At 38.7% G+C, this 27,818-nt stretch overlaps 1 protein-coding gene across 2 annotated transcripts in view; it reads right to left on the reverse strand.

Moving 5' to 3' along the window:
• TRHDE (thyrotropin releasing hormone degrading enzyme) overlaps positions 1–27,818 on the reverse strand; it is a 337,934-nt gene that overhangs the window by 163,968 nt on the left and 146,148 nt on the right. Inside the window, exons 4-5 of one of the 2 annotated variants that reach the window (XM_073327756.2) lie at positions 10,116–10,270; positions 3,708–3,821 (exon numbers count right to left, since the gene is read on the reverse strand). In XM_073327756.2, coding sequence (XP_073183857.2) covers positions 3,708–3,821; positions 10,116–10,270 — 269 coding nt within the window. The remainder of the gene's footprint in view (positions 1–3,707; positions 3,822–10,115; positions 10,271–27,818) is intronic. The other variant, XM_073327757.2, reaches the window with a different exon arrangement.

Genomic DNA, 27,818 nt, shown 5'->3' on the forward strand with positions numbered 1-27,818 from the left:
TAGATCTCTGAAAGAAGCAAAGGTCTCTTTGCCCATCTTCTTTCTTTTGCAAGATCTTCTTATCCTTTCCCCCTCTTCAATTCTGCTTCCTTCTTCTTTCCTTTCATCTGTCTTCTCTTTGATCTTGGGTCTAGAAAGACAGATAGTCGTAGAGTAGGAAAGAGAAGGAGCAGGACAGGACTATGGCTATGTACTGTCCAGTATAAGGAAGCAAAAGTGAAGGAATGGACTCAGACCTTGTATATAGAACTTGATTGAGAGATTTCTTGCCTCCATGCTTTTTTATAGGTGGAGCCTTTATGCTGTGGGTCTGGGAACGACTGATTATATATAACAATGTATTTTTTCTCCTAAAGCTAAGACTTACCTTCCTGCCTTGAAGCCTATCTGATCAGTATGTTTGATACATGGGATGATGAGATTACGTCTGAATGCAAGAACCATAGCAATGATTTAGTATTACAATAGACATATAAGATTTAAGCTCTGATTTAGCCCTTTTTAAATTTTTAATAGAAGGGTGATGAAATATGTCTCAGGCATCATTCCATTTTGAGGTATCTTTGCAAACATATACAGAAGTAGGAGAGAGGCTTCTGCTTGAAAAGCTTTATAAGATTTGACAGGAAATATGGCAGCACTAGAAGATTGATTTGGTTCCCTGTTTTTAACCCCTGGGGTGACAAGTTGTATTAGAAAGTGGCTATTCATTGTAAATTTAAAAAGTGTAAGTTATTTCCTATAAAAATTCTTCATTTTCCCATGTTCACTGAGGGCTAAGCAGTAGACAGTGTTCATGCATACCATTGCTAAGGCTATCTTAACAAAATGTACCAGCCTTAGTCTTTTATTGGTGCCTAGACCAGCCGAAAAAGAGATATGACAGCATATTCTGTAACAAACTGGAAGGCAGTAGTATTTGATACTTCAATCCCCAAGGTTTGAATCCTCACAGGAGGATTACAAGAATAAAATTTTAAGGTTGCAAAAGCAGGTCAATTTTCTACCTTTCCCCATTCTTTGGGAAGAGATTTTATTATATTATTTTTGGCTTTCCTGATACTTTCCTGATGCAAATCACTCTCAAAGCCTTGTGTGATCATATTCAATGGGACCTTGTATGCGTATTTCACAGGTCTGAATTACTGCTGATGCAGCAGTATGCAGCCTCCTATGTTGTTGCTCTGGCTATTTAAGTAACATCATTATGAGAAATAGAGCTAAAGGTTCTTGGTGTTGCAACTGATTTCATGTAGCCTGTAATGTGTACTTCTTCACTTTTGAATAAATGGAATTGTTTGGGTAGTTTTTCTTTTGCTAATTGCTTTTATTTGTTGCTTAGGTTTTTAGGTCAGAATAATCTTAGTAGCACATGTACTCTGCACTGATAAAAAAAAAAATAACCAGAATGCCAAAATCTGATAGCTGTAGCCAACTTTTGCTTGTTAGTCCTACCACCTTTATAAAAAGAATGAAACATCAGATTATTAATTCCCATTGTAGTCTGTAAAAAACACAACAGTATGATGCTATACTGTTTAACTTCTCATGTGTTCTATCTTGCCACCAGTTTTCTAACTATTTAGATGTCAGTATGGTTATTTTGGTATCTAAGGCTAATGATAGCAGAAGCCTCATGAAAAGTTTATGTCAACTCTCCTTTTTCATTTAAAATAACTTGACAGATAGATATTTTCCAGGCACAGCCATTTTGCTGTTATTAATTAGAATTCATGCACTGCATGTTTCTGATTTCCAAGATTTAACTGTCATACTTTGTTCAACCCACATGCCTTTTGGTTCTCCTGTATGTCATTTGCATAACAGTGAACATTACATTCACTCCACAGGAATTCTCAAAAAACATCCTCCATTCAAGATGACTTCTAAAGCAAAGTTATTCTGGATTTGTTAAAGTGATTATGTGGAGCACAAATGACTATGATGATTCAAAGATAAAAACCAGCGTATGAACATTGTAGTCTATGACATTTCCCTCTGCTAAAATCACCAAGAGCTGCCAGATTCCATTGCATTTATAATTAGAATGATTATATTGTAATTCAAGATGTGTTCTTCAAAAAGTTGAAGAGAATGAGTTTTATTACACCCAAAGCTAGGTGAACCCAATAAGCTTACCTATGTGAGGCAGATGTCAGTTCAGATATAGATTTATTTTGCTTTTTTTCACAATTCAATTATAAATCAGAAATGTTACACCAAAACAAATTAAACATGGCACAGAATAAAGAAATCAGACTTCAAACAGAAATGTCCATAAACCCAAAGAGTTCCCATGTACAATTATTTAAGAGTTAGTAGTTTATTTAATTCTTAATTATTACATCTTGGATTTACTTCACAAAAAAATGAGTGGACTAAAACTACAAAACTAAATTCAAGAAGTGGCAAAACAATTTCAGAAATTAATGTGCATGAGTTTAATGAAAACATTCAAATTACTAAATCTCAGTTTTAAAATCTTTATCCTACAAGCTGTATATATATAAAAAAATGTCACATGATATCTAATACTATCAGCTCAAAAGAGAGACAAGTTTGCAAAGAATAAAATAATTTATTCTTGGGAGATTACAAAATATACAGACACCCTATACATGCTCACAAAGAAGGTATCGTCTCTTTTATGCTTGTAACTCTCACTAACTTTTATCTTTCCTTACCATTTAAGTGGTCAAGGTATTACACCTTCTGATATTCAAGAATAAAATAAGATATAAGTGGGAATGATCTAGGCACTTGATCTGCAAGAAGAGGGACTCAAAGGGGATGACCCAACTTGTACTTCCTGGCTCTTTCACCAGTGGAGAGCTGCAAATGTTTCAGAAGACAGAAGTTGATCCTATAACCACAGCTATATGACTGCATGTGACAAACTATGCCCCACACTTTAATCCTCAGTATATAGATTAATATAGAATGTTAGATGTCCAAAACAACAATACCATAACAGATAATTTAGAGGTTTCAGAGTAGCAGCCGTGTTAGTCTGTATGCACAAAAAGAACAGGAGTACTTGTGGCACCTTAGAGACTAACACATTTATTAGAGCATAAACTTTTGTGGGCTACAGACCACTTCATCATGCATAGAATGCATAGAATGGAACATATTGTGCGTGTGTATATATATATACATATACATATATATATCTTAAAGCTTATGCTCTAATAAATGTGTTAGTCTCTAAGGTGCCACGAGTACTCCTGTTCTTTTTGTAGACAATTTTTTAAAAAGCATAATATTGCAGTAATATATTCAGTTTCACTGTATGGCTTACCTGAATCTTCCTTCTCTATTTATATTGTTATAACTAAAAATGCAATGTTCTGAGAACCTCAGAAAACACTACAGAGATCTTTCATTAATATACAGTTTTCAGAAATGGTTGGTGTTCAATCACTACTACCCTAGTGTGTAACATCTTTGAATAGAAAAGTGACAGTTATTTTAACATTTGGTTATGATACACAAGACCTTATTCTTTTTGTAATAAATGGCAGATTACACTCTTGGAATGCTGTCAAATGATTTCACACCCACTGATTTTGCTTTATTGGACATCTGATACTTGCTCGCACCATTTGGTATTCTTCAGCAGACCCTGACTGTAACATAAGCAGGAGTGTAACAGGAAAACAACCTTTCAGTGGAGTTTCCAAACTAATCAAATAACATGAACTTACCATATTCCAGCCTGGGTAGAGGTAGTCTGTCCCAACAAATTCAAAATAGTGAGCAAAACCTTCTTTTAGCCATACATCTTCCCACCATACTGGAGTCACAAGGTCACCAAACCACTACAAGGAAAGTTCAATCATACAACATAAAATGTTGTTTATATATGTGTGATTTGTACACAAAACCAGCACTACTAGGTTTATTATTCATAATAATGACAATATGTTATACTTATATCACACCTTCCATCCAAGGATCTCTAAATGTTTTACAAAATACCAATGAACTAAGCTTTACCTGTGAATTAGCTAAGTATCAGATGAGGAACATTAAGTGTCTTGTAGTAGGTTGTACAAGACATCTCTGGGAAATTAGGAACAGAACCCAGATCTCCCAAGTTTTAGCATTTTTTAGCTTTCTGTAAGGATGGTCTATTCAGATCAAGTTTGTTCACTGGAATAACATTGGGAGCTCATTTTTACAATGGTGCATGAGTATTTGACTGTGTGATACCTACTGATGTTAATGGGAGTTGAATGAGTAAATCATTGTGCACTACTTTGAAAATATATCTCAATGTCTCTGAAGTATTTTTTTCTGAATGAATAACTAAAGTCTGTATCTGTAAACATTACTGGTAGTTTTCTATGCAATTAGAAAACGAGGTGAAGCTAACATCATAAGAGATAATTTTGAACTTGCATGTGGTCACAAACTATTAAAATAAACAGAGACAGAACAGCAAATGGATATTCTAGAGAAAGAATGACTGATGTGAGATTACAGAATCAGCTACTGATGCTGCAATCAGAATGGCGAGTGTATGAAAAAAAAAAGAGTTGGGCAGTGGTCTATTTGTTTCCATAACTATGTGTTTGTTTGGAAACTCTCGGTGGGGAATGAATGAGCTGCCGTACATCTGTGCATCACTATTCATGCAAAAGGAATGGTGGTAGTATAGAGGCAGGTATAAGTGCTGTGACTGGAGATTGTGGGTCCAGTGAACAAGGGAGGCAGTGCAAAGTGCATAGCAAAGAGAGATTAACGTTATCAGATTGGCAGTATTGGGTTTAAGCAGCCAACAGCTAGCACCTGAATGAGTGAAGATAAATGTAATGAAGATCTAGGAAGAGAACTGCAGATGGGGTTGACAAAAGTGATCTTGATGATACTTTTTATGCCAATTGAGAGTGAAATTAAGAGAACAGATCATGGAAACCCACTGATCAATAACTCTTGGTATTATTTAAGTAAATACAGACAATACGCTTAGCTCTCTAAAAGACTAAAAAGGCAGTCCATGTCCCAAAGAATATACAGTTAAAAAGATAGATAAAAAAACACACTGGAAATCCATATGCACACATAATATACCCCAAACTGTGGAGAGTTAAGGGAATATATTTTGACCACAAATAACTTATGATGAAAAAGGATGAAATAATATGTGATAGGTTTATATTCATGGATTATGATAAGATTATTCAGAAAATACAAAACAAGTATTAGAAATAGTCAGGGAGATTTTGTTTAAAAAACCCTAGTATTAAAGTTGATAATACTGAAATAACATTTGTTAACATATGTTCTTATAATTTAGAAAGGATTAATAAAATTTTAGAAACACTGGGATGTTGTTGATTAGATTAGATAAAAATATATTTGTCTTACTTAAGGAATTACCTATGATTCCTTTCTAGAAAAGCAGAAACATATATTCTAATATATTCAAAATATTATTATTTTTCCATAGCATCTCATTTCTTACTCATTCTTACTCCTGGGAGTAAGATTTTTCCTGTTTATCAAGTAATAATTGCAATAACATGATTACAGGTACTCAATTTTTTAAATATTATGGATCCCCTATCCTGTTTGAACTTCTTTAATAATATTATAATTGTATGTGATGGTGGGCAACTAATGTAAGTTGGTATCAATATCTCTACTGTTGATTAATTTCCTGTTCATGACCTGTGAACAGTGTGATTCTTTCTCAGACGATGAATTTGTTTGGATCTGGAGAAGATGCTTTTGTGTGGAAACATTATGTATTTTTCCGCTTGTTTTTAAGTATTTATTTAATTATATACAAAAATATGTTAAAAGAACAGGAAGTTTGAAATGTCAAGAAATTAAAACTTAGGAAATGCCAGAACTGAAGTTACCCATGGAATCTTAATCAGCTTCCTTAATGCATATGTATTATGACAGTTTTGCCAAGCAACACACAGAAGCCAATGGCAGAGCACAGAAATAGAGTGAATTCTCCTGGATCACAGACCAGTGCCTTGAACACATGGAAATATTTTTTTTTTCTAAAACCCTCTGCCTCAATTCACTATCCATCCCCAAAACTAAATGACACCAGGGTCTTTAGGACAGCACAATGTGAGGGCACGTAATTAAAGATGTGTATCACACACAAGAGGACTCAACTAAGGTTACTCGGACAATTTTAATTCTAGCATTTCCTAATTTTTGAGTGCATAGTTTTGTAACCTTCACATTCATTTATGAGATTTTTAAAAATGCAATAGCTTAGCTTTTTGAAAACAGAAAACTGAAAAGGGTAACTTCCATCCTGTTTACCCCTGCCACCTTTCAGTGTAGGTTATCAGCAGGATTTTACCCAGAATCTTTAGCTCTGAAGCACAAATCTGGTAACAGCAATGGGCTGTTATCCTCTCTGCAACCCAGTCATTTAGGATGACCAGATAGCAAGTGTGAAAAATTGGGACAGGAGGTGGAGGGTAATAGGTACCTATATGAGAAAAAAACTCCAAAATCGGGACTGTCCCTATAAAATCGAGACATCTGGTCACTCTACAGCCATTAGAGGATGATATAGAGCATACTTTCCCAGTGGCTTACCTAAGAGGTAGAAAAATATTTTGAATGCTGGGGACCAGGATTCCTACTTCTGGGGCTGAGTGTGGTCTAGTAGCTATAAACGGCACAGCCAAGCACACAGATCTGGCACATCCACTCTGTAAGGCAAAGTGAGTAAGTGGATGAGACTTATATCTGCCACGTCAGAGATGTGGCTTCTACTACATCTGCCAGAGGTAAGCTTGTGCTTCCTCTCAGGTATCCTATCTGCAAAAAGGGGGTGAGAACTTACTCAAAATTAAAACTGTGAAGTGCAATGAATTATTAAGAGCACTCAGTTGAAGAACACCTTCATGCATCCCAAAGGGTATTTTGCAGCTTCTCCATTGGCTCTGTGCCATCTTGAGCCGTGCAGAATGCTCTGTGGGGCCTAAGAATATACTAATATAAGCAGCTCGCCCCTGACATCTAGTGATGCACTGGGGGAAAAGACTTTAGGAGCAGATCGTATTGCATAGACACACCTACTCTGCCTAGGTGTTCAGCAGACAGACATGCTTTGCCAAAGTGGTCAGTTTTGGCTGGTTTTGAGTTACAATTCACTTTAGCATTGAATGTAGGAGTTATGAAACGTTATCCTTATTGTATAACTAAGGGCAGCAGAACTATACTTCGCATGCCTTGACTGAGGGGCTCACTCTAAACTGAACCTCACTTGCTAAGGAGGGGGTAAAGATGCCAAATCTCACTGAAGATGAGAGGGGATGGGTATGAGCGTTCCCACCTAATGGTGTGGATGCTGCCTAAAGAGTCCTCGACACCATGTGACCCGCCCCTCTCCAGTTTAAAGGTGAGCTGATCAGATTCAATTCAGAGTCCTTGTTTCTATTCAGTGATCACTAAAGCTCAAATCACTGATGGGCAGTTCTGGTATGGGGACAGTGTTGCAGTGAAAAAAAAAAATGAAGAGGCAGCAGCACAGAAGTTCCCTGCTACCCAGTGAAATCACTAAGAGCTCGACAGGGCACGGCAGAGGCAGCATGGAGAGACAAGCAGCAGCAGTGATAACAGCAGCAGAGATGTGTTCTGGCAGAGATAGCTGCAGAGGTGGCAGCAATCAGCCACTTGTGGCAGAGATAACAGCGGCAGCTCAATGTCCCCCCTTTTCAGGGATGAAAGGTGGACTCATGTGAATGCACCTCTGAACTCTCAACCAACTGTGAGTGGGGTGCAGTGGAGGAAAAGAGAGGAGTGGCATGTGAAAGACTTTCACACTGCGAGGTGGGAAACTTAGGCAGGGGACACTGACCAATATAATGTGGAGTGGGTGTTTGCTTAAATTTACATGCTTTTGAATCTGGTAGTGGTGTATTCCCAAATTAATGCTGGATTCCTTTTCCCTTTTTAATAAATGTTTCCTTTGATTATACACTGAATCAATGCTTGTGACTGGGGAAGTATCACCTCTTAAAGTCACTCCAGGGTGGTGTTAGTGTTTTCCCAGATTACGGGGTGGGAACTCAATCCGGTTCTGTTTTGTATTATAAAAAGAATCCCCTAGCTATTGAACTAGATATATATATATCTTCTTACTACATGTTCCATTCGTGTATATATATATATATATGGAAGGTGGAAGTTGCCGTACAAACTGTAAGAGGCTAGATGAGTAACTGAGTATATATATCTCTTCTTACTATATGTTCCATTTGATGAAGTGGGCTGTAGCCCATGAAAGCTCATGCTCTAATAAATTTGTTAGTCTCTAAGGTGCCACAAGTACTCCTGTTCTTAGAACAGAAATAATATTTCCTTTTTTCTGTTTTGTCTATTTATACTGTAAAAACTTTGGGGCAGGAACTCTCTCTTATTGTGTGTTTGTACAATTGTGCCTTTAGGCACCATTATAATAAAACAACAAACAATGATGTCAGCTGGAGGGAAAGACTTACAAGGAAAGAGTAAAAGAGCTAAATACATATAGAGGCTTGTTCTCATTTACACTAAGGCCATCTTCACTGCACTCTGGCAATGTAAGCTGGCCTTAAAGTAAACAAATGCATTTTTCACCACCCCACCCCACCCCACCCCCGGCATTAGTTTAAATGAGGATCAGACCAATAAACTTAGCAAATTGTTGATGTGATAATTTACCACAAACATTTTAAGTATGGATCAGCTTGGAAAGAGAGCAAACGATCTAAAGTGGCACAAGGGAAAACTCGAAGTAATTAGAAGAATGTAAGAAAAAGGAAAATTCAAGCTAACTATACAGAAATAACTTACAACACTGAGATTTATTGAATTGTAGACTAGTATCCAAGGGCAGTGATGGAAACTCTATAATTTCAAACATTTAAAACAATAATAGAAAAAGCATTAGAAAACGTACCATAGGGAAGAATCCTATACTAACAGATGGGATAGACTAGATGACCCAATATGTGTTTTCTATTCCTAATTTCTAAGGTTCTATGATTTTTACACTCTATTGTATACTGCTTTATTGTACTATCTAATAAAGAATTTGTAACAAAGTAAAGGATCATACTGAGATTAAATCAGCAACAAACTCCAAGAAACATATGTTTTAGTTGAGGACTCAATTTTTACCTACACTTTCAATGTGAAACACAAATATGAACTAAACATTATAATTTCCAGGTTTACCTATCAGAATACGCAATACAAAGTTAGTATTTAAATGTTATTTTTTATTTTGAAAAAGTACTAAGAATGTACATTGCTTTTTAAAAGATCCTGTGTAAAGTCACAGATGTAAGCCACGCTGATTACACAGTAGGATTTTATTCATTTTAACCCAGAGGCTATTATTATGCCTGTTACCAGTGCAAGAAAGGGTTTCCTGTCCCTGTAGCACAGTTCTTTAATAACATTTGCATGCAACTCAATATTACTGAACACTCGTAATGTGCTTAGTTTGAGATAAGAAGATGGAAAACAGAAATGTGAAATAAATTGTAATATGGGTCTATTGCAAAGTTTCCTAATTTATATGAGAGTTTCAATACACACAGAGACAAAATATCCATAATTTGTGAAAGAGGGTCAGTGGCAGAATAAAAAAAATACTGCTTCTTAAGTATGTGTGTGTTGGGAGAAGGTGACGATCAAATTGATTTCAGCCAAAGCAAATTTTGACATGAACATCAACTCAACCTAAATCTGCTACAGTGCTGTAATAAATCATTTTATATGGCTATCAATGTACTTACCATATATATACACATAGCACCATCATAATAATCAGAGGAAAGGGACAAGTTTGAGACAATATTGATTGAACACAGAATGCAGAAAGGCTAGTGGGTGGCAGCATTCACAACCTAAACTCAACATTAGAAAATTTATTCATTCCCACTCATTTGCTCTTTTGCATTGTATCTGATTTTTCTGGATTTCTGCATTTTTGTGACTTATCTTAGAGCTCTCCAAGTTATTTTTAATACAGCTATAACAAATATGTGCAATTATTTGTGTAAGAATATCAGTTTGAAACAGAATACATTTGATCTCTCAGGCTTGTACCAAGTTCTCATAACTGATTGCATGTTTCATACCTGGTGGCATAGTTCATGTACAATAACCATGGTGACATCCAGTAAGTAGGATATAGAAGAAATGCTTGGATCCAGCAGTATTCTTTGCTCCACAAAAACACTTAGTCCCCAGTTCTCCATAGCAGCATATGGATGCTTAGGCACAGCTAATAGATCTAGAAACAGAACAAAATGTGTTTTAACATGCTTGAGGAAGCTATTATGCTCTAAAGTTATTGTAAGTAAAAGCTATAAACCATTAAGTTTTTCTTAATAACATCTATGTAAAAAGTAAGCTGTTCATTTGAGTTCTCCCCTTACAATGTTATCTATAAAAATCATTTTAATAAGAATAGTTTCTTTGGTTCTTACTTCATTATTTGTTCTCTCATATCTTATGATTTCCATCTTGTAACACAGTCAAATACTGGATTTTTAATGGGAGTAGATTTTGTATATATTATTTACCTTTTAAAATATCCACTCTATTGCTTATTTATTTATATTAATTTATTTAATGCCATTCATGCCCCAGGTCCATTACACAAAACAATAACACAGACCGCCACCAAACACAACATGAATTTTATTCCTTGTTGACACTGACTTAGTCGGGGACATCTTGTATATCAAAGATGCTTGTCAGTAAAGGCAATGGATAACATCCACGGAAGTTCTGAAGTAATACTTCACAATGACTACCTTCAAGATGACAGGTGACCATTCAAATTAAATTCTTAAAATAGCAGGTACTGTACACTGAAGCCCTATTCTGTGTGTAGTATTACTGGCAGACATGCTCTGGGGGAAGAAAGAATTCTGACAATTCTCAAATGTATCTTTCCCTTTTTCTCTTTCTAGGACTCCTGAAACCACTGGAGCAATTCCATAATGACACAAAGGCTGACAAAACATAAAGATGAGAATGGGGCCAGCCTTTAAGCACACAGCAGAAAGAGGGCAGGGGACTTCTCCCAATAGTATCTGGGCTCAACAAGTGGGCAGAGGAGAATGCAAGGTCCACTCAAACTAGACAGAAATTTTACTGTAAAAAGGTGAAAAGTATGTAACTTGCCTTATGGATGGGAGTAAACCTGGGTTTACTGGAGGATGACTTATTTGGCTTCTCTACCCAGATGAATAAAAGTACCATATGGCTAACAACAATTCTATCAATTCTAAGATATACATTTCCCAAGGTTGCTTATTTCAGGTTTAGGAAGGATACAGGAATATGTGGTACAATAGGCCAAGAAAATGGGCCACCAGTGGGAGTCTCACTGCAGAAATCGAAGAAACACTGTATGAATTTAGAACTTTCACATATGCCAGTCTCAAGTAGCTCCACAGGTGATCGTCAAGTAAAGCCCAGGCTTGCCTCCATTGAAGTCAAAATAGTCACTGACCACAGCAGGAGCAGGAGAAGACTCCAGTAGCTACTTCAATATTCAAAATAACTAGAAGTATCCCAATTGCAGAGTCAGGATGTGATGCTGTATGATTAAAGATGACCATTTATAGCATTGATATTACCACTGTTCTATAATTGCAACAAATCTTGCACAAAGTATGTCATGTAAGGTATCAATGGAAAAATTACAATTTGCTAAGTATGATTATCTTGTTTATATGCATATGTCATCTTTGTATTTGAAGTTATGAATATTGGTGATGTACTTGTATCTAAAACATGTTTGTTCCTGGCTGATACACCCCAGATAGAATTTACATTAGGGCTAGACAGCTGTGTTGATGGCACATCAAGGACACTCCATTCTCATAATGGGACATTGAAGCAACTCATCCTATCCAGATACCTCTTCCTGAAGATGTCTCAAACAGCAGGGAGCCAGTGGCCACTCCCTGCAATTCAGCAAACCTTGTTGGGCCAGTAACTTCCCAGGCAACTGGGCTGTGGGATTTCTTTGGGACAGTATATTTCCAGGCACATGATAGAGGATATAGAAGACACCTGAGACATCTCTATTTTGCCTCTTTCTTGCTCTAATTCTCTGGACTATGGATTTACAGCTAAAAGGAGCATCTTGAACTATGAACTGAGGACCTTCCAATTTTTTGGAAGTTAGCAGAGAGACTTTTGCAAACCAGCAGTCTATTCCATCACAGCACCAAACCTGATACAAGGACTTCACAACCATTTATATGTATATGACCTATTAATCATTTATAACTCTCTTTTCTTTTATTAATAAATCTTTACTTAGTTTACTAAGGATTGGCTGACAGTGTGATATTTGGGTAAAATCTGAAATACATACTGATCCTTTGGGATCAGTAAGAACCTGGTGAAATGGGTTCTATATTAGGTCATTTTACTGTATTAGATTGGGTCATCTGGATGGGAGTCAAGGACTGGAATGCCTAAAGAGGACTGTGTTTGGCTTCTGGTTAACCAGTGTGTCCCTGCAGAAGCTCTTTTGTTACGGGTTTGGTGACTTTAATTATAGAGTAAACCACCAGTTTTGGGGATGGTCTGCCCAGTCTGCCCCGAGTGTGGCATTCTCAGTGTCTATCCCAGGCACCAGGTCACACAGAAACTTCACCGGTACGGAGAAGTAGCTATTGTAATGACACAATTAAACAAACAAAAAAGTGTGACTCAATAGTCCTAGACCTCGCTACTATAGTAACTTCAAAATAACATTATTTTAAACATTTTGAAGTATACAGATTGTTTGGAATCACTGCAGTTAGTTATAATTGACATGTGAAATACAGGTACAAACAATTGAGCCAAAACAGAGAAACCAAAAGTTCATGGGTGAGATCTCAGTGAGAGTGGTGAGATCCAGGCCTCACTGAAGTCCACAGCAAAACTAACATTGACTTCCAGACCCCCCAGTCTATTGGAGAACTAACTGCTTTGCTAGCAGCAGGTAGATTGTTGATGACAGGACAGCAAAGCATTTATGAAGCCTCAAACTACTCGCACATTAAAAGTTAAGCATGTGCGTGAGTGCTTTATGGGACTGATAAAGTGATAACAGAACAGTAGAGTGCTTGGGGGCCATGCTGGTTTCCAGAAAATATTGCTATGTTAATGCTCTTGGTTGCCTCTGTGTCCTCCCCCCCACCCTAATATGGGTAATTTCAGGAGTCTTTCAAAGCCCATAGACAGTCTTTCAAAGCCCACAAGTCCATGGGGCCGGACGAGTTGCATCCGAGAGTGCTGAAGGAATTGGCGGCTGTGATTGCAGAGCCATTGGCCATTATCTTTGAAAACTCGTGGCGAACCGGGGAAGTCCCGGATGACTGGAAAAAGGCTAATGTAGTGCCAATCTTTAAAAAAGGGAAGAAGGAGGATCCTGGGAACTACAGGCCAGTCAGCCTCACTTCAGTCCCTGGAAAAATCATGGAGCAGGTCCTCAAAGAATCAATCCTGAAGCACTTGCATGAGAGGAAAGTGATCAGGAACAGCCAGCATGGATTCACCAAGGGAAGGTCATGCCTGACTAATCTAATCGCCTTTTATGATGAGATTACTGGTTCTGTGGATGAAGGGAAAGCAGTGGATGTATTGTTTCTTGACTTTAGCAAAGCTTTTGACACGGTCTCCCACAGTATTCTTGTCAGCAAGTTAAGGAAGTATGGGCTGGATGAATGCACTACAAGGTGGGTAGAAAGCTGGCTAGATTGTCGGGCTCAACGGGTAGTGATCAATGGCTCCATATCTAGTTGGCAGCCAGTATCAAGTGGAGTGCCCCAAGGGTCGGTCCTGGGGCCAGTTTTGTTCAATATCTTCATAAATGATCTGGAGGATGGTGTGGATTGCACTCTCAGCAAATTTGCGGATGATACTAAACTGGGAGGAGTGGTAGATACGCTGGAGGGGAGGGATAGGATACAGAAGGACCTAGACAAATTGGAGGATTGGGCCAAAAGAAATGTGATGAGGTTCAATAAGGATAAGTGCAGGGTCCTGCACTTAGGACGGAAGAACCCAATGCACAGCTACAGACTAGGGACCGAATGGCTAGGCAGCAGTTCTGCGGAAAAGGACCTAGGGGTGACAGTGGACGAGAAGCTGGATATGAGTCAGCAGTGTGCCCTTGTTGCCAAGAAGGCCAATGGCATTTTGGGATGTATAAGTAGGGGCATAGCGAGCAGATCGAGGGACGTGATCGTTCCCCTCTATTCGACATTGGTGAGGCCTCATCTGGAGTACTGTGTCCAGTTTTGGGCCCCACACTACAAGAAGGATGTGGATAAATTGGAGAGAGTCCAGCGAAGGGCAACAAAAATGATTAGGGGACTGGAACACATGAGTTATGAGGAGAGGCTGAGGGAGCTGGGATTGTTTAGCCTGCAGAAGAGAAGAATGAGGGGGGATTTGATAGCTGCTTTCAACTACCTGAAAGGGGGTTCCAAAGAGGATGGCTCTAGACTGTTCTCAATGGTAGCAGATGACAGAACGAGGAGTAATGGTCTCAAGTTGCAGTGGGGGAGGTTTAGATTGGATATTAGGAAAAACTTTTTCACTAAGAGGGTGGTGAAACACTGGAATGCGTTACCTAGGGAGGTGGTAGAATCTCCTTCTTTAGAGGTTTTTACGGTCAGGCTTGACAAAGCCCTGGCTGGGATGATTTAACTGGGAATTGGTCCTGCTTTGAGCAGGGGGTTGGACTAGATGACCTTCTGGGGTCCCTTCCAACCCTGATATTCTATGATTCTATGATTCTATGGTATTAAAACACTTAACATATCATAGGGTACACCTCAGTGCTTGGAAATATTCACATTTTTCCTAACTGAGAGGGATTGGATCCAATGCACACTGAAGTCCCATTGCTTTTGATGAGCTCTGAATCAGGCCCTGAATATTTCTGTTATATAACTAGACTATTCTGTCAAAAAATCTGAGAGCCAATGGATAAGTGATATTTTGCAATGGGAGATCTTGATTCTGTAGATTTTGTTATTGCTACTCAGATTGACATTGTCTTTGAATAAAACTTCCAGTATATGCTTGATCTTGTGACATAAGAAATCCATATCCATAACTGGGAATTCAGTAAATTAAACTTTTGGTTCAGGAGCCACAGTGTTTCAGGTTCAAGTCCCAACAAAAGAATCTGGTTTTACTTCTTATTACACCAATAGGAAATTAGGGACGGTATATTGTGTTGCTGAAGCTGCCATCCATTAAGATTCCTTCTGTATTTTTTTAAGGAACAGGGTGAGACACAGTTCTATCTTGACTTAACACAATAGCAAAAAAAGGCGATGATGCCCATGTTTTGATAGAAATACCTTTCACACGTTGTACTGCTTAGACTGTTCTGTACTAACCAGAAAATGTGAGCTGCTGGATATAGAATAGCTACTGTGTATGGTGCATCCTGTTATTCTACTACCTATTTAATTAAATTATTTGTAAAGCACTTGTGAATGTTTGATTATGTGGAAATCGCTGTAAAATAGAAGTGCTTGTTATTACTGACAAAGAATAATATCCTCATACAACATAAAACTGCTACTTGAGATTTCCTGATACAGCAGTGCAGAGAATCCTATGCTCTACTGACATAATAGAGGGCTTCCACCTCTTAACCTTCACAAAGACTAAATTCATGACTTAGAATAAAAACTATACAGTCAAAATAAAGTCACCAGAAATGAAATAAAGGAGAAAAGGTGCAAGATCTTGACACTATAATGTACTGCGCTGTCGAATGGTAAAAATACAATTATTCAATCGCAAGGAAAGCATTTGGATGTGTTTGATTGACATTCAGCTCTCTGAGAGTCTGATGGAAAGCATTCTAACAATAAAAATTGCATGTAACATCACAGAATCTTATTTCCAAATATTTAATTGTCTTCATAATTATGTGAGTTCAACATTAGTATATAATTGCCTGATCTTATTAGTGATTATAGTCATGATACAAAATAGAAACTGTCAATTTAACATTGAACCATTTAAGCTGGTCTTAAAGATCCTCTACCCTAAAAGTTGCATTCTTATCCTTACCTATGATACTTACACTCACACTCCTCTGATTTCAATTTAATCTGGACAAATAATGGTGCTTTTTCATTTTTCTCATTTATTTATGCCAGATCCCTTGACACCCACAACTGAGAAAGCATGAGGTCCTCGTTCCTGCACAACTGAAGTCAGTGGGAGCAGGATCAGACTCTAGGTGTGCTTAACTGGAAAGCAAGATTCCTGCCCCTCAACAGGAATGCCCTGCATCTGGGCCTTTTCTCCCATTCTTCTGTCAGTCTCCTGCATTCTTCCACTAACCCATTGGTTTCTCCTTTCCCTGCATCGAGACATTCCTTATCCAATGAGAAAGTTGTCAGAGATACTTGTATACATTTTTATTATTGTTATATATCTCTCTCTGTGGGTTTGGTGGTTATTGTATTGCTGACTGGAAAGTAGCTAAGGGTTAAATCCTGTAGGAACTCAAAACAAGGGCTGTAGACAGAGTCCAACTGCCTGGAGCTCTGATGGACAATACCAGAAATCCACTTCTGACGATGACCTCTATCCCATCTGGAGAAACACATAAACCAGTTTGACTAGGTTCAGGAGGCCTGCTCAAAACCTCAGGAAAGCTTCAGGTGGGAACTTTCATACAAAGGACCTTTGAAGGGATAAAAGACAGCTGGTGTCCTGAGACAGACAAACACTGACTGGTGGGCCTACCAGTCTGGGAAGGGTGAAACAAGAGTAAGAGAAAACAAAATCTATATTTATCCAAGATGCAATGCTATCTTTCTCTGGGATGCAAATTTACTTCAAGCCTCTGGTGTCAGTTTGGCAGCTCTGGGACACAGCTACTTGTGCATGTCAAACAGGAAGTAAAACCTTAACCCGAAAACCAGTTATTCATACTCTTTCTGCAACCTTTTCGGAAATCTTGGAACAGTTGGGTGTGAAAGGTAAAACTGCTCTCACACAGCTTTAACTTCTGTGACCAGCATATATGAGCAAATCACCCTAGATCTCACTGACTTTTGTAACAGCACTGATATCATTCTTCACCAGTGTATCCCATGTCTTAGTCATAAATTGGTCTTTTTTCCACAACACCAGGTACATAGCACATGTATTTATTATCCACATGTTTTCCTGGAAATTCATAACTTTTGCTAGAAAAATCCCACTCTCCAAAACTGTTTTGAGTTAATCTGCATTCTTCTGGTAATACTCTGTTTTCAAAGCTTCTTGTAATGTTGTATATAAAGGTTGTTGTCAAAAAATATTGTTTATAGCAAGGATTTATTCTGTTGAGACATTCTGCTACCCAGTTCTCATTAATCTGAACCATTCCCTTGTACTGCTAATTGGTGGAGGATGCTTCTCTATAGCAGAATACCTTTTAATGAGCCACATACACTTTAAGGGACACCATCAACTAGAAAAAGTCACAGTTCTGGCTGAAAATGTTGTGTCCACTGTAAGTTAAAAGTAATACTTAAGAAGTTAGTAAAAATTAATTTCTCTCTATTTTTTCAGTTTGTTTACTTCTAACAAAAATCTATGAGCAGGTAATTTCACTTTTTATTTTATAGAATCATAGGACTGGGAGGGACCTTGAGAGGTCTTCTAGTCCAGTCCCCTGCACTCAAGGAAGGACTAAGTATTATCTAGACCATCCTTGACAGGTGTGTGACATTCTGTACCTTGGGGGAGCACCCCCCACACACCCATATTCCTCATCTGTATATAACTGTGGTATTACATATAAAGCATGCCTTGTAAGGTATCAGAGGAAAGGTTATGATCTGCTGAAAGTCATTTCACTATCAATATATGCATATCATTAATGCATGTGAAGTTATGAGAATCGTGTTGTATGGTTGTCACTAAAATATGCTGTAAATTGGGGAACCAGCCAGATATTAGCTCCCCAGCGGCAACAGCAAGGAAAGCAACCAATGCCCAGGCGGGGTGTGAAAAAACCCATCAACAGCCATTGTCCAGCAAGGGAGCTACAATTCAATGACTCACATGCATGAGGCCACATCAGGAGGATTGCTCAACCTTGCCTGGAGACTCAGCAATGCACCCAGACATATCTGGACTTGTGTTTTACAAGCCCATGGACTGAGGGTATAAAACCGAACACAGGAGGCCCATGCTGGGCCTTTCTCCTTCACCCACCTACACTGCAAGCAACAAGGACACTCTGAAGACTCAAACTGAGGGGACTGCCCCAGATTTCAAGGGTGAAATCTATGTACTATGAACTGCAATATCCAGTGGGGTGAGAAAAACTGCTTAGTCTAGTTGTTACCCAGTCTAATAGAGTTGAGAGGTTAGACTGCATGCTTATATTTTATTTCTGTTGGTAACTAACTGACTTTTTGCCTATTATTTAAAATCTATCTTTTCTAGTCAATAAAGTTGTTTAACTGTTTATCTTTACCAGTGGGTTTGCCTGAAGTGTTTGGTAATCTGCTCAGGTTTTCAAAGGCTAATGTATGTCCACTTTCCAGAGATGAAGTGGTGAACCAATTAATAATTCTGCACTGCCCATCTTGAGCAGTGCAAGACGGTATAAATTCCTGAGATACAGTGCTGGGAGCTGGGGGGATTTGGCTCTGGTGCCTTTCTCTGTGTGATTCCTAAGTGGCTCTAGGAGCATTCATGCAGTATAGCTGGGTGTGGTGGGGCTCCATATGCTGTTGTGCTGAGTGATCACAGTGCCTGCAGGGGCTCGCTGCTTGTCACTAGCAAGGCATTGTGAGAGACAGCCCAGGCTGGAGAGAGTTCAGGGGGCACAGAGGTCCCACAGTCCCAGGCTCCACCTTGGTGGGATCCTGTCACAAGATGTTTGTCTAACATATATAAAATCAGTCACCCTTTCTTCTAAACCAGAGCCTAATTGAAAGCCCTCTAAAGTCAATGGAAGGACTCCAATTGACTTTAACACATGATGGATAAAAATCAATTAAAAAAAATAAAAATCACATTCCTTTTATTTAAAATGTTTTATTATGTAAATTATAAACTATTTTTCTTTTTAAAAATAAACTTGTTTAAAATAAAATCAAAATTAATAAAAATACATTAAAACCTAAACTTATTATAATCTCTCCAAATATTTAAATAAAAAATAAATATGCTGAATCTATTAGCCATTTTCAAAAACTGTGAGTTAAAGGCTGCTTTTCTATATAAAGAAAGAATCATGGGGGAGGGGAATCTAACTTTTGAGGACAAGTTTTATAAATATGGCAAAATAGGTCATATACTATATTAAGAGCTTATTTAAGAAAAATAAATTTTATATGCTGTTATATGTTTAATTTAATTCCAGTTACCATCTTAATGCAGCTTGACACAAATCATGAGGAAAAAGTTAATTGTCTAGTAAAGAAGCAATATATCATTCACCATTTTCTAACATATTCAAAATGTACAATTAATTAATAAGAATCTGAAAATATTAAGCTATATGGTTGCTTAAATAAATGTATATAGTTATAGTGTTGTACTCTCTTAAGTAGTGAGAAGATGTACCAAATCTAGTGTAAAGGTTCTATTTAGTTATAAATCAACATGTTTTAATGGGATTTAATGAGAATGCATCTTTCTTTAGAAAGTAACAAGTAAAATGGAAAAGTTGATTAAAATTGATTATTTAAATCGAGGCTTTTCACTTGGTGATTTAAATCGCCTTGATTTAAAATCAATCCATCTGCTTCAATGCTGCAGCAGAAAAGCACTTCTAATTTGTTTTTAAAATGATTTTAAAAGAATAGGACAAACTGGCCTGCATTGTCAGAATTGACTAGTGAGTTTGGGTGTCCAACTTGAGACGCCCTTCAAACAGGCCTGATTTTCCAAAACTACTGAATCCCTGCCTTCTGAAAGCCTGGGCCCTTTAAGCTGTCTCAAATTGGGCACCTAATAACTGAGGTACCCAAAATTATTAGTAACTTTTGAAAATTTAGGCTGCTATTTTAAGGGACTTCTGATGTCTTTACTTGAAATACTGTACACATTCAAACTCACACCAGAGGGTAATCATATTATTTGGTGGCTCTTTGAGTAACATTTCTATCTATCCATTTTCTTATTTTGCCACCCATCACCATATTATTTGAGTACCTACCCTAGACAACATCTTTCTATACATAAGATATGCACTGAAAGGATATATGGACATAAGTCTATGGAGCTAGCATAAGGGTCTAAGTCTATATGCCATTAGTTCAGTCAAAATCAAATAGCTTGTTGCAGACCAGACCCTGAGGAAAAATCATTGACACACAGCAGTTTAGAGTTGATTTTTTTATTGCTTCTTATTGCACTACAAAGTATTACCTAACATTAACTGGCATAAACAATGGCAGAGATTTTCAGGGAGCTTTTGATATAAACAGCAGATGCTAAATGCCATGTGAATGTTAAAGTTCCCAAGAGGAAAAAAATAATGGAGGGAGAAAAAAAATCTATCAGAAGAAAAATAAGTAAAATATAAGTAGTAATTGGAAAGAGAAACCATGATACCATTTCAGACTACTGAGTCTGATACTTAGTGAAAGCCAGTATATAATTTAAGAAAATAAAACAGCAACCCATTGATTTAGTATTTGACATGCATATTATTAAATGACTTTAGATTTTTATAACCCCGGTCCATAGATCACAGCTTTACATTTCAAAGAGCATCAAATCATTCAATGTTGAATTGAAAAATGAATTCAATGTCCCATTAAAGCTGAATTATGTATCATCTTGGTTGTATTGATTGGAATATGAACAGTCTTTTATTTTAAACAATATCTGCATATATATTATGAATTGCTGTGTAATAGTGAGTATGAAAAAGTACCTTCCACAAAATTTCTAGTGAAGAAAGGTATTATAATGGTTTATATAAAAGTTTCTCTCCTTTGAATTCTACTACTTATATTCTAAACATTCTTCTTCAGCGTATATTAGATCAAAGACACACAGAGAGAATGAACACTGAGGCAGAGACTGAACTGAACTTAGGCTTTTGCAATTCCAAGTTACAGTACCAGTACATGATGAGCATCTGCTATGATACATAAGACACATATCAAAAAAAGAAATATACTCTTATTCCCAAATACGTGAAAAAGGGAATTCTGTAGCCTTCAGAAAATGCAATTTACTAAAATGCTAACTACTATTTTTAGTAAATACTAAAAGCACTGACATGATGGAAAATTGCCAACAGCCATTTTCCTAACGCCATAGTTAATAGAGCATGAGGATTCTATAGCTCAGAACAACATGTAACTGATTACGGAACACTTCCAGTATGAATACTGCTATAAAGAAAATGATCACGTCCATGCCCCTGCTAAATTCTATCTTTCCACAACAAATCCAAGGAACAAAGCTTGCACAGAAAACACCAGAAATCCATATTATTTAAGAACAATAACAATGAGGTAAAATAAGTCCATAGATTTAGGATATAAAACCCAGATGTACTATACCAATAAAGAACATGTGAACATTTGCATCTGGAAATACTCTATGTCCAGAGTTGCATCCTTTATGTTAGTTTTGCGATAAAATATTATCAATTTCTATCAGTACTGTTGAGATGGTGAGCAGGACTGAGGTGGGGGAGGTGGCAAGATTCATGCCCATTACTCATACCATTTCTAAAGAACTCCATTTCTGCCATATCATAATATTGCAGCTGGGGAGAAAGTAGCATTATAGCCAGTCATTTACACTGGACTCCTGAGGTCAATGGGTTTGTGTGGGCTGTGGAAATATTTCACCGTCATCTCTTTTCTTGGCTCTTCTAGTTGACAATGAAAAATAGACGGCACCATCTTGAAACAAATTCACTTACTACTGAATCTCTCTCAAGGGATATTTTTAAAGTCCTACTTTGATCACTCTATTGCCTAAATTAACCTTTGTTTGATGTCTTGATAGGAGTTCTTTAATGGAACTAAAGATAAACTAGTGCAATAGTAAAAAACAGATACATTAATAAAACTGTGCTCTCCTGTTGATTCTTGTTGAGATATTTATGGAATTTAAACAGATTATATTATTAAAACATGTTTTAAGCAAGTAATTGTTCATTGATTTTGTCTTTAAAATGAACACTAAATATCCTTCTGTGACATACAGAATGTAAGTTTAACTCTGAATTGCCAAGAAATGCCATCTGCAATTTAATAATACAAGGCTCAATGATTAAATCCTTACTTGGGACTATAAGATCCCCGTTGTACAAAAGCATGAGGTAGGATTGCCAACTTTCGAATCTCACAAAACAAAACACCCTTGCCCCTCCCTCTCCCCTTCCCCGAGGCCCTGCCCCTGCCCTCCCCTTCTCTGAGGCCCAGCCCCCACTCACTCCATCCCTCCTCCCTCCGTCACTTGCTCTCCCCGACCCTCACTCACTTTCACTGAGCTGGGGCAGGGGCAGGGGGTTGGGTGCAGGAGAGGGTGAGGGCTCCGGCTGGGGTGCGGGTTCTGGGATGGGGCCGGGGATGACGGGTTTGGGGTGCAGGAGAGGGCTCTGGGCTGCGGCCAAGGGGGTTGGAGTGTGGGAGGGAGCTCCCGGCTGGGGCAGGGGGTTGGGGTGCAGGAAGGGGTACAGGTTCTGGGCTGGGGGTGCAGGCCCTGGGTTGGGGCCAGAAATGCAGGGTTCAGCGTGCGGGAGGGGCTCTGGGCTGGGACCTAGGGGTTCAGAGTGTGGGAGGGAGCTCAGGGCTGGGGCAGGGAGTTGGAGTGTGGGCTCCGGGAGGGAGTTTGGGTGTGGGAGGGGGTTCAGGGCTGGAGCAGGTGCAGGGGATTAGGATACGGGAGAGGGTTCAGGGTGCAGGCTCTGGGTGGCACTTACCTCAGGGGGCTCCCAGAAGCAGCTGGCATGTCCCCGCAGCCACTAGGCACAGGAGTGGCCAGGGGGCTCCGCGTGCTTCCGTTGCCCACAGATGCCATCCCCCGCAGCTCCCATTGGCTGAGGTTCCTGGTCAATTTCTGATATTTCTGTACCTTAATAGCTCTCTCAATGTATGATTCTTAGGCATTCTCTGTATCAATTTACTTACGATACTACTGTGCCAAGTCAACAGAGGCTTAACAATTCACCATACTCGCATAGCTATATTTGTATTATCTAATATGTGAAATGTATGCTTGGAAATGAAACAGAAATACTCTAAAATAAGACATCTAGCAAAACTTCCCAAAGCTGTAAACTGCATGTGACCAGATGAATCCTATTGTTCTGAATAAAATTTTCTGCTAGTCTGAATATATTTATCAGACCATACTTTGGACAGGAAACCCTGCACTGTATACAGGAAAGTTATGCTTTGTGTCTTGGTTGCAGCTTCAGTACATTGTGCTTCACCAAATTCAGTGACAGCAGGAGAACTGGGAGAGGTGCCTGGAAGACCAGGGGAAGACAAGATAGAGGAGCTAAGAGAAACAGGCCAGAGGGAGACTGGGTTACAGCTGAAGAAACTAAGATTCATTGCAGGCAGAACTGAAGGATACTGTCACAGGATACTGAGAAGTGTGACATGAGAAACTGAAAAATGCTGCCAGAGGACTTGAGAGACATGGCTGAAGTGAATGAGAAACACTGCCAGGCAATCAGAAACAAGACTAAAACAGGGAGATGAAAAATTTGGCTGGGCCAGCTGATAAATAAGGCCTTAGGAGCTGAGGAAACATTGCCAACAACACAGAGATACACAGGGGAGCAGAGCCTTGTAAAAAAGAGGGAGAAGAGTGTCTGGGCTTAATTTTAAATACAGGATCTATTTTCACTTGTTTGGGGATATTTTGTCACAACACACCTGCAGCTCCTCAGCCCCACTCAAACTAAAGCATTTGTACATCCTCTATTTATACAACAGGGTGAACAATAAATCCCCTTGAAAAATCCTATCATTTCCACTACTCAAGTGTAAGTGTTGAAGTATCAAGCTGATGGTGCACAACATGCTGAAATAACATGTTATTTCAATCACTTCTTGGTTATTAGCTTAGCTAGACATTTTAACACTTTAAATATTTTTGCCTTCTACCCGTTCAACGAGCCTTAAGCCAATAAAGCAGCAGAGAATGACACAGGAGCACCAGAGGCCAGTGTAACTTTGGGAGAACAGTGCAAGTGGTTTCAGGATTACTGGAGGGAGCAGCTGTACCAGCCAAAGCAGTTTTGGAGAGCCAAGTACATATCAAAGGAGTGGGAAAGAGAACTTCAGGCTACATGAGCAGCTCAGAGCACCACAGGAAGAGCCAGGAGAATCAGAGCAACAATGGAAGACCAGGGGAACATTGTAAAAAATGTTTGTAAGGGAGTTTTCAGGTTGTACCCCTAAGGGCAGCTAATCATCAACAGGAGCTCTTACCCAGTATCTTTCTGCTTTGGCTGCAGTGAGTTTCAATGGCCTCAGTTTTTAGCTACTAACTGGTGGTACCTCCATCCAACTGTTTAAAGAAATCAGGAACCTTACGGTACCTCGCTACGTGGTTCAACTGTCCCATACCCAGTACTTACCCCATAACTAGTCTGATACCTCATACATATACACTTCTGACACCTCTGTAATGGATGAACCACCTATCAAAGTGCACTTTATTTGCAAGGGGAAATATAGAGGAAGCATATAAAAGGAAGGGGAGGATGGATTTGGAGGGGGTACATCAATAACACCATACAACCCACAAACAACATAAAATCCTAGGGTAGATTTCATTCGATTCACAAGTCCAGTTTATTCCTCACTAGCGAGCTCCATAATGTGGAGGATCTCACATACTTTAATGAGGCATTGCAGGCCTGAAGCTGCTTAAGTGCAGCGAAGCAATGAGGACATCTAGTCAGCCAAAGGACAAACCTCTCTGCAGCAGTAATAGGCATTACTCACAGTGGGAAAAGTCCTCACCATGTAGGGGGCCTCCTTGGTGTTTCCAAGACCTTTTGCTCTCTCCCGGACTAGTTCGGCAAACCCCTTTCAGGACAAAATAGGCAACACTCTAGGCAGAGGGAGACAGGGGATCGCCCTGTTCACACTTATAACACTGACACTCCTCGGTGAGGCATCGGCAGCAGGGATCAAACCTGGAACCTCTTGATCTTAGAGCATGAGCCTCTATTGCCTGAGCTAAAAGGAACATCTCTGTCAGCAGAAGTCTGTCAGGCTCATCTATCTCTAGCTGACCTAGCCACCACTAGACAGGGACATAGTACCACACAGAGCAGGCATGGCTTACATGTTGAAAGAGGAGACAAGGACAGAGAAGTGAAACTGGATTAGCAACAGAGCACCATAAACACGAATTAACTGAAGTGCAATGGAGGTGATTAGGCAGAAATCCAGGAACAGCACAAGCGGAAAACCAGTCTAGCCAGCTTTTTTTTAAAATGAACAGCACATAATGTCCAATACATTTGATTAAAATATGGCATTTCTTGTCTCTCTATAAAGTATTACTTGCCGCAATGCACTCATGGCTGTATCTCATGTTATATAATGGCATTCCAAACTCATGAAGATAAATGTCTTATCTAATAGTAGCCCACTTTGTGCTCTGAATACATATAAAATCTCTTCTAATTAAACAGATATCAGAATGGTTTCTCCAAGTAGCATTTTATTCTCTTTGTGGTAGATTTAAACCTTATAACTGTTTTAAAGAATCATAAAATCAGGATCACAAATCTCTTCATTTATATTTGATAACCTATAAATAATTTATATTAAAATAAGAGTTTACCTTTTTTCAATGTTTACTTTGTGAAGTCTTTTTTTCTTTAAAAATCACATCTATTGGATTTTCCTTCATGCCCATCTTACCTCATTATTATTTATTTAAAAAAAGCAAATTCTGTTCATTTCAATTTTTGCAATATTTCAGTGAAAGATTTTGCTGCATCTGCAACATTTTAGTGGAGAACATGTTAGGTCAGGCTTCCCCCTCAAGAACACATGAGCAGGTCATTCAGAGTTAAAAACTGGCAGCCCATTCTTTATGGAGGAGTCATAGAGGCAGAAGCCAAGGCAGGGTGTCTGCAGAAAGGACTAATTCCTTAAGGCTTACATGCATTCCCAACTCTCCGTCGTGCAATTGTTTATAAAATATATTTAGAGACAATAATACACTTTCCCAGATGCTGGCCACAATGTTGAGATTACTGCTAATGCTCTTCTAAAGCCACTACTGGGGCCAACCTTCAGCACAGCCAATAGCGCGATCTCCTCTCTGTACAATGACATCAATGTGAGGCAGCAGAGGATAACTAGCAAGAGCACAGGCAAGGATGCTATTAAAAGAGGACATAGCAGACATGCATGGGAAATGTACTTACCAGTAAAAAAAAAAAAAAGTGTTAAGAGTTCTCCTTTTGGCATCCAGCTGGAAGTAGTTAGCATTATAGCACCATGTCTCAGGAAGCCTGAGGTAGCAAATTTTAGGAAAGGCCTTGAGGGTGGGGGCTGACTCTGCTTGACACCACTTCAAGAGATTGCCAGTTTTTGAATTGCAAGATGAGAAAGAGAGAAAAGGAAAGAGGTAAAGAAAGGGAGAGATGGAGTGAGGGACCTGGAAAGATGCAGAATGAGAGAAGAGGAGGGTCTCCAACAAACTCCTTTTCTGGTGAGTAAATTTGCATTGTCAAACATTCCCCCTTTTCTCCTGTTCTGCAGGAAGCATCACAACTGCTTTCAGCTGTGTCAAGCAGATTCCTCAGAAAGAAGGTGGGCAGGCTTACCCAAGGGGTAAATTGCAATACTTTAAACCTGAAATCCACCTTTGCACAGAAGTCCTGGTCACTCAATAACAGTTGGTGAAGGTGAGCAAAATACCAAATTCAAGAAACTTCTAATTTTTTATTACTTTTATTATTATTATTTGCATTGAAGGGAGAAAATTTTAAGAATATTTTTGATGACAAAGAAGAACAGGACGGGGGAGAATAACGATACGTAGATAGGATAATCCTTTAATCCAAAAATTCTTTCAGTGGTCCTGCTTAATGTGTCATATAGTGCTCCATTCTTATCTGATCTTTTGGGCATATACCATCTGGGTACCAGGAACGCACCACAACTGCATGCATTATTCACTGTGCATTGCAAAATCACTCCAAAGATTTTCATACCAGACAACACACACTAACATTTCTCACATATGGCTTATTCCAATTATACCTAAAGTCCTAATCCTACAAACATACATGTACTTAACTTTAAGCACATGATCAGTCCTACTGAGACTGCAAATATAATTTTCATCCACTTTATGCCACAGCAGTGTAAGGAGATCTTAGTATAAAATAAATCAGGCCCAATCAGACTACTCACATGCTTAAATTTATGCTGGAAGCAGATGAGGATGAGGATACTGTGATCACCAGAGAGAGGAGGAACAGGAGGAATTCCACACAGCTAGAAGTATCCAACTGATACTAGGTCCTCAGTGTGGAAACTGCAGAAGATATCTTTGAAGATCCAGCCATTGGAATGGAGGAGTGTACATAATACACATGTGGAGGTTACTGTGCCCAACCTGTAAGTAAATCAAGCATGTCTACACAGAGATCTCCAGCCATCCAAGGAAGACAGACAACCTTGTGGAGGATCCTATACTAAGAAGAATGAAAATTACATTCTGCAAGGAACAAGTGCTCAGCAGGATGGTATGCTGTCTTCCCAGAGCTAAGATGTCACTCTAAGAATAGATAAGCTTCTGAAGACAACTGCGTGCCACTGGTGACGGCA

Source organism: Lepidochelys kempii, chromosome 1 (assembly GCF_965140285.1).
Source record: "Lepidochelys kempii isolate rLepKem1 chromosome 1, rLepKem1.hap1, whole genome shotgun sequence".
Lineage (NCBI taxonomy): Eukaryota > Metazoa > Chordata > Testudines > Cheloniidae > Lepidochelys > Lepidochelys kempii.